This window comes from Ammodytes marinus (assembly GCF_949987685.1).
Source record: "Ammodytes marinus genome assembly, chromosome: 17".
Lineage (NCBI taxonomy): Eukaryota > Metazoa > Chordata > Actinopteri > Uranoscopiformes > Ammodytidae > Ammodytes > Ammodytes marinus.
The window spans coordinates 21,406,442-21,423,736 of record NC_137221.1 but is presented as its reverse complement, the minus strand read 5'-3'; the positions used below and the strand labels follow the sequence as shown (position 1 = coordinate 21,423,736).

At 45.7% G+C, this 17,295-nt stretch overlaps 1 protein-coding gene across 1 annotated transcript in view; it reads right to left on the bottom strand.

Moving 5' to 3' along the window:
* fhod3a (formin homology 2 domain containing 3a) overlaps positions 1 to 17,295 on the bottom strand; it is a 56,706-nt gene that overhangs the window by 3,726 nt on the left and 35,685 nt on the right. Inside the window, exons 11-23 of the mRNA XM_080046016.1 lie at positions 16,685 to 17,137; positions 15,378 to 15,437; positions 14,404 to 14,538; positions 13,603 to 13,653; positions 10,519 to 10,736; positions 8,665 to 9,033; positions 6,977 to 7,677; positions 5,887 to 6,027; positions 3,083 to 3,241; positions 2,777 to 2,959; positions 1,372 to 1,491; positions 887 to 1,048; positions 52 to 242 (exon numbers count right to left, since the gene is read on the bottom strand). Of these exons, the coding sequence (XP_079902142.1) occupies positions 52 to 242; positions 887 to 1,048; positions 1,372 to 1,491; positions 2,777 to 2,959; positions 3,083 to 3,241; positions 5,887 to 6,027; positions 6,977 to 7,677; positions 8,665 to 9,033; positions 10,519 to 10,736; positions 13,603 to 13,653; positions 14,404 to 14,538; positions 15,378 to 15,437; positions 16,685 to 17,137 (2,943 nt within the window). The remainder of the gene's footprint in view (positions 1 to 51; positions 243 to 886; positions 1,049 to 1,371; positions 1,492 to 2,776; positions 2,960 to 3,082; positions 3,242 to 5,886; positions 6,028 to 6,976; positions 7,678 to 8,664; positions 9,034 to 10,518; positions 10,737 to 13,602; positions 13,654 to 14,403; positions 14,539 to 15,377; positions 15,438 to 16,684; positions 17,138 to 17,295) is intronic.

The window sequence follows — 17,295 nt, the reverse complement described above, 5'->3', positions numbered from 1 at the left end:
CATTGACTAATAAAGTAACTTAACTTAATATCGTTGTGAGGAGGGAACTACCTGTTGATGATCCTGCGGTGAACAATCTTGAGGATGATGATCCTCTCGGCGCAGTCTTTGAGGAAGTCAGACATCTTCTGCTTGAGCTGGGGCTTCATCTCGTGCTTGGCGATCACCTTCAGGTGGTCCCATGATGCTTTGCAGCGCCGCTCCATCTGACACAGGTTCTCCTGCAGCTGGTCGAAATCCACCTGACGGAAGACATGTGTTGAGACGGATGAGGGAATGCATCTTTTAAAAAATTGCAGCTAAAGCATGATGAACAAAGACCTCTTAGTAACTATTGCATCTCTCTTTTACAATATTGGATCATTTAAGCTACACTGTAAAACAACACATGACTTAGGTGGAATCACCTTATCTTAATGTAAATTAGGTTATTAAATAATAAAATTCCAAGTTAATTCAACCATACATTTCTAGTTAAGGTCAGTTTTATTTTCAGACAATTCAGGAGCTGTTAACATGAAGATCGGAAGAAATATAGTTGCTGTGTTTCTTAAAAAAAAAATATATATATAAGGTTGTTTTCATCTATTAGTAAGGCAATGCTTATCACAATATAGGTAATTATCCACTAGAGTCCCTCCAGTAAACTTTGGATTTTGGAACAAATGAGCAATACACTCTTCAAACTGTCAAAATGTAAATCTAACCGAGCAGCAGTTGACTCAAAGAAATATCCCAACCTTAGTATCTGTAACACACCTTTTGAGGCGGCATTGACTAGTCTTTAGGTTGAACCAGCTTATAAATGTTTTACAGTGTAGGTATGAAAAGAAAAAACAATGAGTGTATGAGCTCTGTCTATTGGGAGCATGGGCCTACTGTATACCTTTGCAGACCGCGTGATGGCTCCGATCTCGGAGTAGAGGTCGGTGCCCTGGGGGAAGTTCTCCACCACCACGGAGCAGGCGTGATGCAGCAGGGACTGCTTATGAACTGTGTCCTTCACCTCCGGAACCTTCTCCAGATACGTCATCTCAAACCCTTTGGCCTGGATACCAGATCGAAACACACATTGGAATTACAGGAACACTTTATCACTTGTTTTTGGTGTTTCCTTTCATGCAAAAAAAATTAATAAAAAAAAATTAATAATTAACATCTGTTTGCGATCGATTTTTAGTTGCTAATGTGTGATGTCATTTTTTTGAATCTACAAATTACAGGGTTACGGAAAAATCTTCACTCCGCTCAAATCAGTGTCTGTGCTCTGTACCACTTACAACAAACTGCCGCCACACACAAAAGAGAAGCTTGTCATTATGTGCCAGTGTACGGTGGTGTGTGAGTCTGTGTGACAGAGTCGTGACTCACGTTGGTGCCGTTGAGGAAGTTCCCGATGGAGAGCAGCGTGGCCAGGATGTAGCGCAGGGTTTTATTCTTCTCCAGCTGTTCCATTCCCTCCTTCAGATCCTGCAGCGGCTCGGCTACTTCCTGGGAGGAGGACAACACACACACACGCACACACACACACACACACACACACACACACACAAATCATTAGTTGAGTCAACTAAGCCTCCCATAAACATTTGTTCCATGAGTCTACAGTTATGTAAGTGGAGAGAGAACAGGTGCACCTCTCTCGTCCCACCGCAAAGCATCTGCACTCCATTGAGGTCATGAGAGGTTGTATAAACTGCTAAACGTGCTTCTCATTACAAAAAGCTGTTGTTTGTGTGTGTGTGTGTGTGTGTGTGTGTGTGTGTGTGTGTGTGTGTGTGTGTGTGTGTGCCCCGCGTGGTATGTTGCCCTCCATTAAGCCTCCCACTACCAAACCGTCCCAATGCAGTTGAGACGGGGGGAACACCGCTCCACTGAAGACGTGCGGCTTAGGAATCAATGCCTTTCATGGTGAGATTAAAGACGAATGCATCATCCTGCGGAAAGCCGTAAAATAAGTTTACAAGAGCGAAACACAGGGGGGTGAGGGGGGGGGGGGGGCGGCATGTTTTTCATTCTTTCGTTCTTCAAAAGGCTTTGTCCTGGATGCATTCTTCACTTGGGTATAACATGGTGTACCAGGAGGACAGGACGAGGTGCAGCTAATAAGCGTGCATACTTTGTTATGACGTAGCTGTGTTTGCGGATGTCCTTTGTAGTGAAAGGGATGTTGATTCCGTGCATAGGAGAGACACACACATACACACACACACACATATGCTGTGCACATTTTACTCAAACCTTTATGTTGCAGAGCTCAGTTGGCTTTGTATGAGTATGGTCCGTTCCTTGCTTTTACTAAAACCACATATATGCCCCCCCCCCCACACCATCAGTCTAAGTTCTTGTGAAAAGTATCAACCTTTTTCCTTTTCATGCCCCCGCACCGGCGAACGCCAGAGGCATTATGTTTTCGGGTCCGTCCGTCCGGGGCCATTCTTGTGAAGGAGATATCTCATAAAGGTTTGGAGGGATTTTCTTCAAACTTCGCACAAATGTCCACTCGGACTATTTACAAGGGCATAGGTCAACGGTCGAGGTCACTGTGACCTTACATCTTGTGAGCACAAGATTTAAAGAATGCACAAAGTGACTTTGGAGGTCAAAGGTCAAATCTAACATTATGACATTGTACCATACTGTAGCTTCTTAGGAGCTTATCCTTCTTGAAATCATTGCCTTCCACCCTTGTACTTTCACCGTTTGGCAATTGTATGCCCTTTGCGGAGGCATAGTATAATAATATAGCTCTAGTTTGTCTCGTGGGTGTACAGACCTTCTCGGTTGCCTCGTAGTCCATCTTGAAGGCCCAGAGTTGCAGTCTGGCGGAGAGCTCGCTGATGGAGGACAGAGTGAGGAGGAACTGCTCTGCTGAGCCCAGGGGCACGTCGGGGTTAGCCAGCTGGGCCTCCTGGATCTTCTGCTTCTCCTCCTCCGTGGGGATCATCGTCAGGATTTTCTTAAAGGGGCGAGGACAGAGTGGGATAAGCAGCCGCGACAGACATAGTCATAAACGTTATGTGTAGATGAAGGACTCGAAGGGGGACGAGGTTGTGATTGTTTTTGGGCCCATATCTCTCACCTCTATGCCCTCCTTGTTGAGCGCGTACTCGTCCAGGTTCAGGATGGCCGTCTTGATGGTGCGGGGAGGAGGCAGCACCGTCAGGCCGATGTTGATGGCGTTGCTCCTCTTGGAATCCAAAACAATGATCTCCTGGCGCTTGCCGTCTGCCGCCGTTTTCTGGAACACACACACACACACACGAAAAAAATGGTTACAGGGTCAGTGCTGATTCTCCATCTTTCTCCGTTTGCCCCTTTCTCTGTCTGTCTCTCTCTCTCTCCCTTTCTCTCTCTCTCTCTCTCTCTCCCTTTTGTCTGTGTGGTCTGCTTTATAGGGCTTGTGAGGATTAGAGGGATCTTCACTCAGGTTACATTGAGCGCAGCTGTGGAAGCTATATGGTTAGAAAAAGAAGCAGGAAATGCCATTGCAAGTTAAGTGTATACAGTAAGTGTGTGTGTGTGTGTGTGTGTGTGTGTGTGTGTGTGTGTGTGTGTGTGTGTGTGTGTGTGTGTGTGTGTGTGTGTGTGTACATGGTTGCAAATAGAATAGAACAGAATGCCTTTATTGTCATTGTATCGTTAAAACATACAATGCAATTCTGTATGGTTCTCCTCTAAGGTGCCACTAGTCACAAACACATTCTACATATATTGATTAACACATTCATACTTTCCACATGATTAATAATAAACAATAAAAAATGCAGTATTTGTTTGGGAAAATTGCATGTTAAGAATATTGCACATTGAGGGTAATCGTTATCACCATATAGGAAACATTAGATATTTTTTTATATTTGAGATATATTGTTAATATATGTGAAAGTATGACCTTACAGCACTTTAAGCCATTATACACTATTAATGGACGGAGGTGGTAATATGCCACCACATAAAAGTGTAATAGAGTAGGTGCTAAAACCTGGTTACTCCTACCGGGGAAAGTGTAGCCTCCCAGCCCGATATGGAGCCGAGAACACTTATACTACAGTACAGCTCTGCAGCTATTGAGTTGTTACATGTTACGGTTTACGCTGTTGCATGCAAGACTAGACTAATAAAATATTTAAATGTAACTGCTATAGTAAGAATTTATATTCAAGTATCTCATGGAAGTACATCGGCATACATGTTTTAAGCTTGAGGCAAAAATGTAAGATTTAGTTGAAAAAATCCGTCTGGTTTTGTTTCTCTTTTGAACTATTGACTTAATAACGTCAGTCAGGGGGAACACTGGCGAGAGATGAAAAGGAATGCAGTTTAAAACGATCCTTTGTTGCCAAATTAAATCAACAACGTACAGTATATTGGTAGCTGAAAACATTTGTGAAACTGGTTTGAATCTAGCAATGTATAATCTTTAATATCTAAAACGACTATTTTCTAGTTAAGAAAAACCACATAACCCCGAGAAGGGAACAAAGGCGAGTCTGCCAAAACAACAACAAAGCCATGTGAGTAAAGTTTGCTGTGACCTCCGATGGCTTCAGTATTCTGGTGGTCCTCCTAATCTTGGATTCTCTCCCTAACTGGAGGCTTTGCTTGGGCTGTTTGGACTGCAGACCACCGGCACACTGTCACTGTTAATGTGTGGAATGCAGAAGCCTGAGCTCAGGTACAGTAAGTTAGCGGCTGGTTGGGCTCCAACAGACCTTCTGGTTTTTAAAGCAAGTGGCTCAGGAGTTCAAAGTGTGAGAGCGGCCCACCTTCTTAGCAGACCATACTCTTCCCATCTAGAGGCTTTGCGAGAATTATGAAGGATTCAAAACTCCCCCGTTTGATCGCTGTAGCAACACACGTGGCCTCGCGTAACCCTTAAAACATCAACTTCCAAGTGCTGGGGATAAGGGACACCAAACCCCGTAGGCTGGCAATGGAGAGATGTCTGTGATAAAGCAGCAGCCGCAGAAGTACATCAAATGTCACTAGTCCAGCCAAACGTCTGTAGTTTACACAAGGAGCGGAGACTTCTCCCCATATGTTACAAACATAACGTGCAGGATTAAGAATTTCCTTCACCGCATTCTCATTCAACCTGGTATCACGCCGAGGCGTGAGATACACACGCATGGACCGGCGTGTAACTCACGCGCCCTGCCTGACCAGGGCGTGTGAGTTACACGCGCACCTCCCGCCGTCAAAATGAATGGAGGAATAGTCTAAATGAACGGAGGAATAGCACCAACAGGGGCCGACATGTTGTCCCAGGAATAGCACCACATGTTCCCCCAGCATTTCAATACTATCTAGCTGCAGCCCCCTCGGTGGTTAGGGTTAGGGCAAGGGGACAGGGAGAGGTTATAATATAGACAAAAACAACCGCGGCCGCCATTTTGACTACGGGCGGCCGCGACAGCGGCCGCCATTTTGACTACGGAGGTGCGCGTGTAACTCACACGCCCTGGTCAGGCAGGGCGCGTGAGTTACACGCCGGTCCATGCGTGTGTATCTCACGCCTCGGCGTGAGATCGGGTTGTCTCATTAGCTGGTTACCAGAAACCATTGCGGTTCCATAATCGGTAGCAAGGCTTCCGATTTTTTATTTTGTAACGGTGGCATTATATTTGAGCCCCACCGACTCACAGACAAATCTAGAATGTAACGTCTAAGGTTTTTGTCAAAGCCCCAATTACTGGTCAGACCATCAGGTGTGGCGCAAAACAACAAACAAATAAATAGATGAACTAACTTACTTAACTTCCCTTAGACATTCTTGTGATGAATAGTTGGGTAAGTCAGAGCACACATTAAGTATCATACAGGTTGATTATAAAACGGTTTACCAAACCTGTCTAGGCCATGTTGGGTCGTTGGTTCGTTTACCTTTGTAACGGGCATTTCCTTTGACTTGGTCTCAAACAGGTGTTCCAGTTTGGCCGTGTCCAACTTGACTGGTTCCAGTTTGGACCAGAACGAGTCGCTGCTCCGCTTGTAGTCCCTGTACTGAGAGTCTGTGGGTCGCACCTGACCACAGGCAGAACAACAAAGCGATGCATTAGGTAGAGACATGTGTTAGGAAACAGTAGAGATACATGAGAGACCACAGGCGGGCCCGCACACAAAAATGGCTGGGCCCCTGAAAACCTCCAGTCGATGGGTGTGCGTGCGCTCATCCCTAAATAAACACATACGTACATGTATTTGTAGAGAGACTAACTATCTTATCAACCAGGGACGTGCAGCGAAAGTTAAGGGAGCAGGGGCTCCAGTGAGAAAAAGGGCACTCTCATTATCATTATTATTTATTTTTTTAAATAGTAACTCATTTCTGACTTAACAATTTATTGCCATAACCTTACACTCACGCAATTGTTTAATATAGTCACCCTTACACTCACGCAATTGTTAAATACTCAACAGTCTACAAAATAACATTGGTCTTCTGTAGAATTCACAAGGTTTATTACAGGAGCAGGCAACGAACAAAGGAAACTGTCACAGACATCGCCTATGCCACGGGCCGCCACTGAGGTGCAGTGAAAAGTGGTCAGACCCACTGATGGAGTGACACCTGGTTCTGATCTATACAGTGTGTTCAGCATGTGACATTCAGCTCATGGAACATGTATCATACTGTACCTGTCAACCTGAAGACATACAGTAACTTTTGACCTTATTGTCCACCGAAAGGAAGTTCTTTATTACAAAAGTGTACGTTATGGAAAGAGAGAATTTAATTTAAAATGTAAACCAGACTCAGGAAGGTGACAGAGTAATTAGCCTGTCCTCTTTATAAGAATGTAACATAACTACAACAGGTACCAACCTGTTTTCATTTTTACCTGAGGATAATTCATATATAATCCAGACAAAACGGTACAACAGTATATCAAAGAGCCAGATGTGTCACCATATGGCTCACAAACGGTTCAATTGTTGTGATGATGTTTCAATGCGCGTTATCTTGACTCACCTCGCTCCAGAAGAGCCTGATGGTTTTCTTCTTCTTGTTGAAGAGCGGCGGCTCCGGGGGAGGAAGCGCTGGGAGCGGGGGTCCCATCATGCCGCTGAGTGGAGGGGGCGGGGGGCAGCTGCCCAGCAGGGGCGGGGGGGGAGGGAAGCGGAAGGGGCAGGGCGGAGGAGGGGGCGGCGGGGGGAGGTCTCCACATCCTCCCATCAACACGGCGTCCAGAATGTCTTTGTCGTCGTCGTCCGTCAGGTCGGTGAAGTTGATGTCCCCGATGCGCAGCTCTCGCGGGCTGGCCAGCAGCTGGTCCCAGATGGTGTCAGACTCCTTCTTTGGCGGAGGGGGAGGGGGCGGAGGGGGCTCGTTGGCCGGCGGGGCCACGTCCTGGTGAGCCTGGGGCAAAACCAGATCCTTGATCAAGTTTCCGAACCGCTCGGCGAACGGTCGGATGGTCCCGCCTTTCTCTGATTTGTCTGTCCTGTTGTTGTCGCTCTCCTGGTCGCTGCCAGCTTGTCCCGCAGCTTCCTCCTGGACTTCTTTGTCCTCCACGTCTCCTTTCTCTTTCTCCTTCTCCTTCTCAGCATCCTCCTCTTCCTCCTCCTCCTCATCACTGGGCTTCTTGTTCTGGGAGTACAGCATGTCCAGCATGAAGAGCTTGCTGTTGAGGAGTTTGCTGGACGGCTCGGTCACCTCTGTCTCTTTAAAGCCTAGGCAGGATGTTGTTAAGAGGAGAGAGGGATATACAGTAAGATAGAGAGCACACTGCATGCTATTACCATTGTCAAGGACACTATAAATCCAAGTGCATTATGGTTTTAAGGATTAGACTTTATCTCAAAGCCACTACTGAGTTGTTCAAATCAACTAGACTTTGAAATGAACTTAAAGGAATACTTCACCCATACGGAACCGGCATTCTATTATTATAAAATCTATTATAATATAATGAATGAGGTTTTTCTTCCCCTCAGTCTTCCCTCAGTCTTCCCTCGGCCCAGCTGTCCTGTTAATCCTAACCCTACATTTTCACTAGTGGGATGTGTGGAAGAAGTTTTTTTATTGAAGAAAACTTCACTATAGTCTATATAGTTTAAAAAAGACAATACAGATGATTATGGTCAGCATTCATGCATGGAGAGAAGACCAGAGCATCCTACTCAGAGCAATGCCAGGGTCTTGTCTGAGTTGTATACACAAAATGAGCTGCTTTATACAGAATGGTTGACATGGTCAGATAGGTAGAATAACAATGGAACAATCAAGTTTGGTTCTTGATGACATCAATGCTAACCTGAATCTGGGAGCTTTCAGGATGGCCCACACCTCCTAGGGTGTCAGCCCAATCAGACTGATTTAATTACAATAGAAACTCAAGACAAGATACATCAGTAGTCAAGATGAGAGGAAAGACACTTCAAACAATGATCAAATAATGAATGTAGAGACAAGAGTAGAATTAAACTAATCAATATAAAATTGGCTTCCACAGATGTCACACTAGTAAAATGTAGGGTTTAGACAGTGAGACCATAAAACACTCTTTCTGCCTTTTCTCAGGCTAGGATGAACCGATTTCGAAAAAATGTTTGCTCATGTATACTACTACATAGGATCTCAGAGTTCAATACACCTTCATATTCCCACCGGTGAAGTAGGTCTTTAAGAACGCAAGCAAAGCAAAAGAGTCTACCCACCATTCTCGTTGGTGGCCCGCTCCTCTCTCTCCAGAGTGCTGCTGGCCGAGGAGATGCTGGAGGCCGAGCAGTTGTCCTTCTCGTTCACTTCTTCATTCTGTCGCTCCTTGTCGCTCAGGATGCCGCTGTCCTCCTCCTCTGCCTCCTCCTCTTCCTTCTCCTTCTCCGCTTCCTGCTCGCACTCCTCCACTCCCTCTTCCTCCTCCTTTTCCGCTGCTGCTTCCTCCCTCACTTTCTCCACCTCTTCTTCTTCTTCTTCTTCTTCTTCTTCTTTCTGTTCTTCCTCCTCCTCTTCAGCAGCAGCAGCAGCAGCGGCTTCCTCCTCCTTCTCCTCTGCCTCTACGCTGGCACTGGAGTCATCTGCATCTCCTGTCACCAATAGGATGGGTGATACTTTAATGTTTGCGATTCAGTATATTCACACATCCCTCAACAACATACTGTCAAGTGAACACTGTGAGATACATGTGACATGGCTGTCTATATGTATAAAGGTGACTCTGTTTGGCACACACACACACACACACCAACAAGAAAAACAAAAATAACGCACACCCACATGCTAGTGTAAACAATACGGGCAGGTACATAAAGCCGAGTTGTTGCAGGGATCAGGATATGAACAGGAAATGAAGAATTAAGTTCCTGTTGATGTCAAAACACACGCGGTGCAAACACTTTACTCAACAGCACAGTCCATGCAGTGATGCGGGGCGGGGTTAGAATAACACACGCAGAGCGCCGTGGGGCCACATACACACGCGCCTGTTTGAGCTCACGGCTGCACGTGCACTCAGCTTTCAAAACAAGAACGTTTTCTTACACGAGATGTTTTGGAAAATAGCACTTTTCAAAAAGGTCTTTCAAAAACACCCTTTGCGACCCTTTCACCTACGCATATCCTCTCTCTCTCTTTCTGTTATTTTTTTCTTTCTGCCCCCCAATGGTGTCCCCTCCTCTCCCTCAATATTTTCCACAATCCATCTCGCCCTCTATCGCTCACGCCTACGTGATCATTTAAATGGCACGCGGCAAACTGAAGCAATTTAAGGTTAAGAATGATTGCTGTGGGTTGCACTGTTGGGAATCGAACTGGCGACCCGCTGGTTTGAATTATAAGTCCCTAAAGTATTAGCCAGCGGAATACAAGGTCGTACAAGTGCTCTAAACTAAGAGACCTTCAGCAGTGAACCTTTAAGTTACATTCAGGAAGTCAAACTACCAATTTATGTCGGCATTATTCAGCCATTTTATATATTCAGTCATTTCCTTTCTACATAGAGAGCTGCGCTGGGTTCAGACTGCCTTCACACGCATGAGGGATGCACAGGAAACTATACATTGCTGTTTGAAATATAATGTCATGGATATTATCGCCAGATTGTTCACCAAAAACACTACTCTTTCATCTAAAAATTCATGGTCCTTTACTGCATTTGTTTTAGTAACGGAAGTAAAGGAACAAGAAGCTGTAGTCACAGAAAAGGCTGCCTCCAACTGTTGAGCAATATAACTAATTCTGTTTACCTTGCCTTAGTACTGTTGTGTAGTGTGTACTAAGGGCTACTGTCCACTACTGATCTTTGTTAATACATCAAGAGTAGGTTGGACTGCAATGTGAACAGACACAACGGTTCTGTTGTATTTTCAAACAAAGTAGCTACACAAGGAGTGTTATTTAGTGCTATCTTATAGAACGGACATTTCTGTTACCAATTTAACCAGGGAGGTTTCTCAACTCAGACCCCCCCCCCCCCCACACACAAACACTGTGCCATTAGTCAATTCTGGAAGCAGCAGTGGCTTGGCTTTATGTAACAGCCCCTCCATCAAACAGTATGGTGTTAGTCCTACCGGTGTCAGAGGGCGTGCAGGGGGTGTTGGGCGTGGCGGCTTCGAGGTCGGTCTCTGTGTCCTCGGCCGAGGCGTAGGAGGACGGGGTGCTGCTACGTGACGCCGAGGGCCAGGCCTCCGCGGGCTCAAAGCTCAGGTCCAGGTCCGGCCGAGTCCTCGACACCCGCACGTGGTCTCGCTCAAACTCCTCCGCCGCCACGCGCTCCACGTTCTTATACCTGGAAGTAAAAGAGTGGAGTTGAGATACTGTCATGGAACTGAAATATCAGCTAGTCTAGTTAAGGGTGAGAAGTTGGCAATTAAATACCAGATGACACAATGTTTAAGTACAAATAGACAGATGTTTAATGTTTGATGTGCCTTCTGTTATGCCTTAACTCTGAGGTACTGCTTTCAATGTTCTTCGTTGCTTTGATGTTACCAAAAATGGCTGATTTACTTTAAAGCTCTAGTGCGTAACTTTCTATCATATAAATGAATGCCGTTTTCAAGCCATCGCCAAACAAGTTTAAACAAAGTTGATGAAGAAGTCTGAACAACTCTGTCTGTATTTCTCAGTCCTACTGTTGCAAGAGCTCAGACAAATACCAAGAAGCGCCCAAGAAATGTTTCAACTGTTGATAAGAAAAAACCTGGATGCACATCAGAAGGAATAAAATCCATGTGCGAACACCGAAGGCTTAGCTGATGTAGATGCGCAGACAGTGCTGTTATTATTACTCAGAATTCCTCATGGGGGTGACAGAAGTTACACACTATAGCTTTAATTCATCACAAACTTACAACCTACTGAGTTTAACCTTTAAAGCCCCTCCGTTTCCTCTTTTACAGCTACCATACCACCTCTTCACATTATAAGCCCATCTACCTCACCCCATTAATCGTCCGTAAAGCGTTCAATGTATGTATCATTCAAATCCTGAAGTCAAGAGTTTCGCCTGCTGTCTATAGCCCAAAAAGCTCAGATATCACCAGCGGTCCAAATATCCTATTTAAAGAAGTTAAGAGAAGAAGAGAGTGCTTTAGGGAGGAGGGTGCACAGGAAAGGAAAACGACAGGAGAAAAGGATGGGGGAAATTAGAGAAAGTTTGGCGGCTGAAAGGCCAACCATCAGAAGTGAATCAGAACAAACCTGTTCAAGATGTGCCTCGATCGGTTCTCCTCTCTTGTCCTTTGCCTTTCCTCTCTCTTCCTACCCCCCTACCAAACTTGGCCACTTCAACCTGCCTTGCCAGAACACAGATTTAGGGCACTGAATCAACCCTCTCTCTCTCTCTCTCTCCCTCTCTCTCTTTCTTTCCTCTAACCCCTCCTCTTTCCCACCGTACCGTGGATGTGTGGAGCTTCTGTTCAAAGTTCATTAGCATCAGGCCACTTCAGAGGTCTGAAGAAACTGGATACCAATACAACCTGGTGTGTGTTTGTGTGCGTGTGTGTGAGCATGTGCATGGGAGCCAACCGCGCATTGTGTGCTTCAACTTTGACCGACACCGTCAATATGCTGTAGGCCTATGTCCTTTTCCCACCTGGACAAAAATGTGTTAACTGAAACCCTCTTATATACCACACTGCAAATATAAAAATCTTTCTCTGATAAGCTGTTTACTGTGCGCTTTACTCAACCGATACATTTGACTCAACATTGTAATGTTGGGAACACCCAGTCAGGAGTGATGTGAATAATACCATGCATTATATTGAAATAAGATGGTTGTGATGATTTATTTTCATCATTGGAAACAAGATCAGAAGTCTACAGCCATGCTAGCTGCTCTGTAATTATCTGTACGTAGGCCAATTTAGCTGTGAGCTAAATGCTAATAGCAAAAACATCCCCACGGGAACATGCTCACAAGGTGACCTCTGACCTGTATAGCAAGTAGTGTTACATTTGACCTGCTATTTGCTAACTAGCTTTTAACAACAAGCAGCTGAGCATTTAGCCACACGTGGTACAAATGAGAATGAAGCGAATGTCATCAGTTTTACAGCCATTTTACCATTAACCACAGTTCCAGGGGAGTCTTGGACTGAGTTGTCTCTCATTTTAACGTGATCATATTTCATTGAAATAGTTTTGTCCATGTGTTACAGTGCTTCCATCTTGTCAGACAAACAGGGAGGTGAGCCAGGTGTACAAACAGACCACCACACTAAATGCATCAACCTCTTCTGTGGATACATCTCCCACGTGCACACTCAAAATCTCCTCTTCCTCTCTAGCTCTCTGACCACCTCTGTCTGTCTCTTGCTTGTTTCCTCCATCTGTTCTCTCTCTCTCTCTCTCTCTCTCCCTCTACTTCTTTCACTTCTTTTTACACACTCTCTGTGACAGTGTGTAATTGTATCAATGCTGCTTTAAAGTGTGGGTGAAAGAGGTTTGAGCCTGTATACAGGAACGGCGACACCACTTGGCACAGTGCATAGTGACGATCAGCATGGATTTGGCTTTTATAGTACAGCTGTCATCATCAGTTCTAACTCAAATATGGCTGGATCACGCACGATAAGTCCTGAACTCATATTTTGACCTCACATGCCTTCTATAGTAAATATCTTGCTACCTGTGATTCTCATTTGCACACAAACATTCAATGTATTTGCCTCGTGGAAATTCTACTTGTGTGTGCGTGTGTGTTTTAAACCTAAACGTGCTTGAGTGAATAGTGTGTCTGCGTAGGGTTACGACGCGCACGTGCACTCAGTGTGAAGAAGCTCGACGAATCCTGGGATCTGATTTTCTCACAGCGCGCAGCCAAAAACGATCAAGGCCCTTTGGCAGAGCGCGGCGTTTAAAATGCAGCTCCTTAAGAAAAGGAGAAAACAGGCAGATGGAGCAAAGAAAATCGGTTAAGTATCCCCCCTACTCCCCCCCCCCCTTTCCCCTTTTGAGCAGCCTGTAGCAGCAAGGGGCATGTCTTTTTAACCTGAAAGCAATTACACTATTACCCAGCTTCCCAAACCACAGGCTGAAACACACTCCCCCTCCCCTCTCCCCCCCCCCCCCCCCCCCCCCGCGGGTTCAGCCGCTCTGTGTGAGTGTGTGCGTTGTTTTGATTTGATTTAGTGCACACACACACTTACCTCTCCTCCCGCGCATGCCTGGCCTCTTCCATTTTATCCACATAGTCGCGGCTGTGAGGAACACACAAACAGATCATTTTAAAAACTTAAATAATCATACGCTCCACTTGACTAGTCTTCTGTAGATCTGCAAGTGTGAATATGACACGTTTGCACATAATCGTGCACACAAGCTGTTAAGGTATCGCTTCTTGCAACCCATATGTTGTCCATTTCTTTATCATATGTTTCTCATATCTTTTATAGAGTAAAAATAAATGTTACAGTACATCTGAAATATTTCAAATCCAGATGGCTGGCAGATTTGTATTTATTCCAGCACACTCATTATTCTTTATTTGTTTATACATTCATTTGCACAGTCAGGCTTATTCTTTCCTTGTTATGTATAGTTGTTTGTCTTCTATTTAAAGGTGGAGTCAGAGATTCTTGAGAGCACTTGTTGTCAAAATCGCTTTTCTGGCAAAATCAGTGATTATCTCCTCATGATATGCTACCTGTCCGTACTTTGTATTTGCTCATGGTCACACACACACACACACACACACACACACACACACACACACACACACACACACACACACACACACACACACACACACACACACACACACACACACACACACACACACACACACACACACACACACACACACACACACACACACACACACACACACACACACAAACACACACGCACACACACACACACACACACACACACACACACACACACACACACACACACACACACACACACACACACACACACATTTAAAAATTAAAATTTGTGTGGCTCACCTGTGCTTGTTCCTCTCCTCTCTCTCGATCCTCTGCAGCCTCTCCTCTCTCTCCACACGGCGGCGCTCTCGCTCGGCCGCCAGAGACTCCTGGTGCTGTCTGTAGGACGAGGACAGGAGACCGCCCAGAGCAGGCCTAGAGGACAGAGAGACAGAGAGAGACAGAGAGAGAGAGAGAGAGATGGAGAGAGAGTGTGTGAGAGAGAGAGAGATGGAGAGAGAGAGTGTGTGTGTGTGTGAGAGAGAGAGAGAGAGAAGAAAAGAAAAGAAGAAACAAGTTTAATTACAGGGTCAGTGATGCTCCGATCCTCATCGAGTACCATTTGGGTTTGTCTGACACTCTATTACATCAGCAGAGTGCAATTACAGTAAACATGTCTTCCAGTTTATTTTTCTTTCTTTAAGTGTTTATCGATCATCTTGCCATGGACAAAAGGATTTAGTTGGTGTTCCATAATGGCTGCATCATTGTTTTCTTTTTTTTATCTGCTAGTTTCTGCTGCACTGTTTTGAACCTGCTGCACCACAGTGATGCAATGCGACAATATCAACAGCTTGATCTGTCCACCAACCCCTCGTGTATAAAGAGCTTCTAAGTATTTATGTAACACGCTATAAATGATGTTTTAATGACTTGTCTCCTCCATGGAGCCAGCGTGGTAACTAGGGAACCAGAGAGCCCAGATCACATTCACCTCAATATGTCATCAACATCAATGCACCTTGGGGGCTGCACACAGTCCATACCTTTGACACATGTGAGTGTGTGTGTGTGTGTGTGTGTGTGTGTGTGTGTGTGTGTGTGTGTGTGTGTGTGTGTGTGTGTGTGTGTGTGTGTGTGTGTGTGTGTGTGTGTGTGTCTGTGTGCTTGAACATGTGCTCATATGTTTACAGTACACCGAGTGAGTGTTTTTTCAGGGTGCCTTGGTGTACGTGTGCAGGCAGCATGTGGGCACCGACTCCCCCCCTCCTCACCTGGAGCTGCTGGGTGTGCCGGGGCTGCTGGGAGAAGAGTAGGACGAGACACCTCCGTTCCTGGGTGAGAGAAGGGGGGGTGAAAAAACGGGTGACTGAGGGACCTTCCCCCCCCCTGGGCCACCCAGTTACCAAACACCCATACGGACTTTAAACTCGTCAGCGCGAAACCGGAGGCAAGGGAACGCATGCGACACCTTGTTACATAAGAAGGAACGCTGCTGCCAGTGTGACACTACAGTGACCCTAAGAAGTAACTGCTGCAGCGTTTAATCCCTTGACTGCTCACTGTGAATCTAAAGTGGAAACATTTAGCCGGTGTTAACGGGCAAAAACTATCTTGTCTTCAAAGTCAAAGTGAAGGGCCAGTCATTTAAGCCTATGTGCATCTGATTCCTGTTAATTAAAGGTGACCACATTGGACTCAATTTGTGCTTGACTATGCACAAGAATTTGCTAACAAGGCTGTTCACTGTGGCATCTGAATAAAGGATTATCATAACAAATGTCGGTTCCCTAGTTACGAAGCTGGCTCCATGGAGGAGACAAGTCGTTAAAACATAATTTAAAGCGTGTTACATAAATACTTAAAAGCCCTTTATGTCGTGTGAATGTCGATAGTTTGCCTGCTATCGGTGTATGAATGTGTGTGTGAATGGTAACGTGTAAATGGGAACCGGTCTCCCTTGAAAAAGAGTCTCCGGTCTCAATGGGATTTACCTGTATAAATAAAGGTTAAAAAAAAACAAGCTATGCATAGGAGAGATTAAATATAGTCATGTCGAGCAATAGAAACATCAGCAATCAGCAAAAACAACAATAATATATCAAAGTGGGACAGTGAGATGAAAACGGAAGGCTGAGAAAAATGCAAAGATCAAGCTAACAAGCAAGAAGTGACATAAGAGAGATATAGAGGTGAAGAGTTGAAAAAAAGTGAAAATACCGGTGTGCTCAAGCTGTTCTTGACAAGAAGGGAGAAGGTGGGACGTGGCAGTGGAGGGGGGGAAGTGAGAGAAGTTCAAAGTGAAGTGTTGACAGAAGTGAGAAAAAGAAACGTGAAGGAACAATGGGTGACATCAGAGCATTGACAGACTGGAGGTGTGAAGCCGTGAAGTCAAAGAAAGTGAGAAGAGCCTGTGTGAAGAGGGAGGTGACGGACAGCATACAGCAAGTGATGCAAAAAGAGAGATCCGAGCAGGTGTCGGGATGAATGCCACAAGCAGGAGTTGTGAACAGAAAAGTGCAACGTCGAAGAGATAAAAGGAAACAACTTCTTTGAACTCATGGCAGATTAGAGCTTGTACCGTCTGTCTGACCCGGGCGACGTGGTCTTGGGCGACTCCTCACTGGGTATGGGTATGGACGTGGGCATGGGCGTGGCCGTAGCCGGGGGCGACGGCTCTTCGTCCAGGTCGTAGGAGAAGAGGTGGAAGGGCGAGTGGGGCAGGTAGGGCATGCGGTCGGAGGAGGCCCGAGAGCTGCCACGCATCGGAGGGCTTACGTCTTTGGAGGCGGGCACAGTGACCACGGACCTTTTCCTGGCCAATAGAGAGGCCAGGATGGAGGGCTGTGCTGGGGGGCTGAGAGGGGAGGAGATGGGAGGAGAGATGGGGGAAGAGGGGGAGTGGAGGGCGGTCGCTGGAGGTGGTTGGGTCCGACTCCTCTGCTCCTCCGCTTTGACTTTCTCCTTTCTGGAAGTGATGGTGATGGACTGGAGGGTCGTTCGGTGAACTATGGGTGGAGCATGTCTAGCCGTGCTAGGAACAGAGGAACGGATTGAGAGGGATAAATGGGTGGAATCATACCTAGGCAAAAGAGATGTAGTACCGTGTGTACCCCCCATTGTAGCCCTTTAATCAGGGTTAGTATTGCATGGATACTGCACTGTAACAATGAAAGAGTTAGTGAAGCTCAT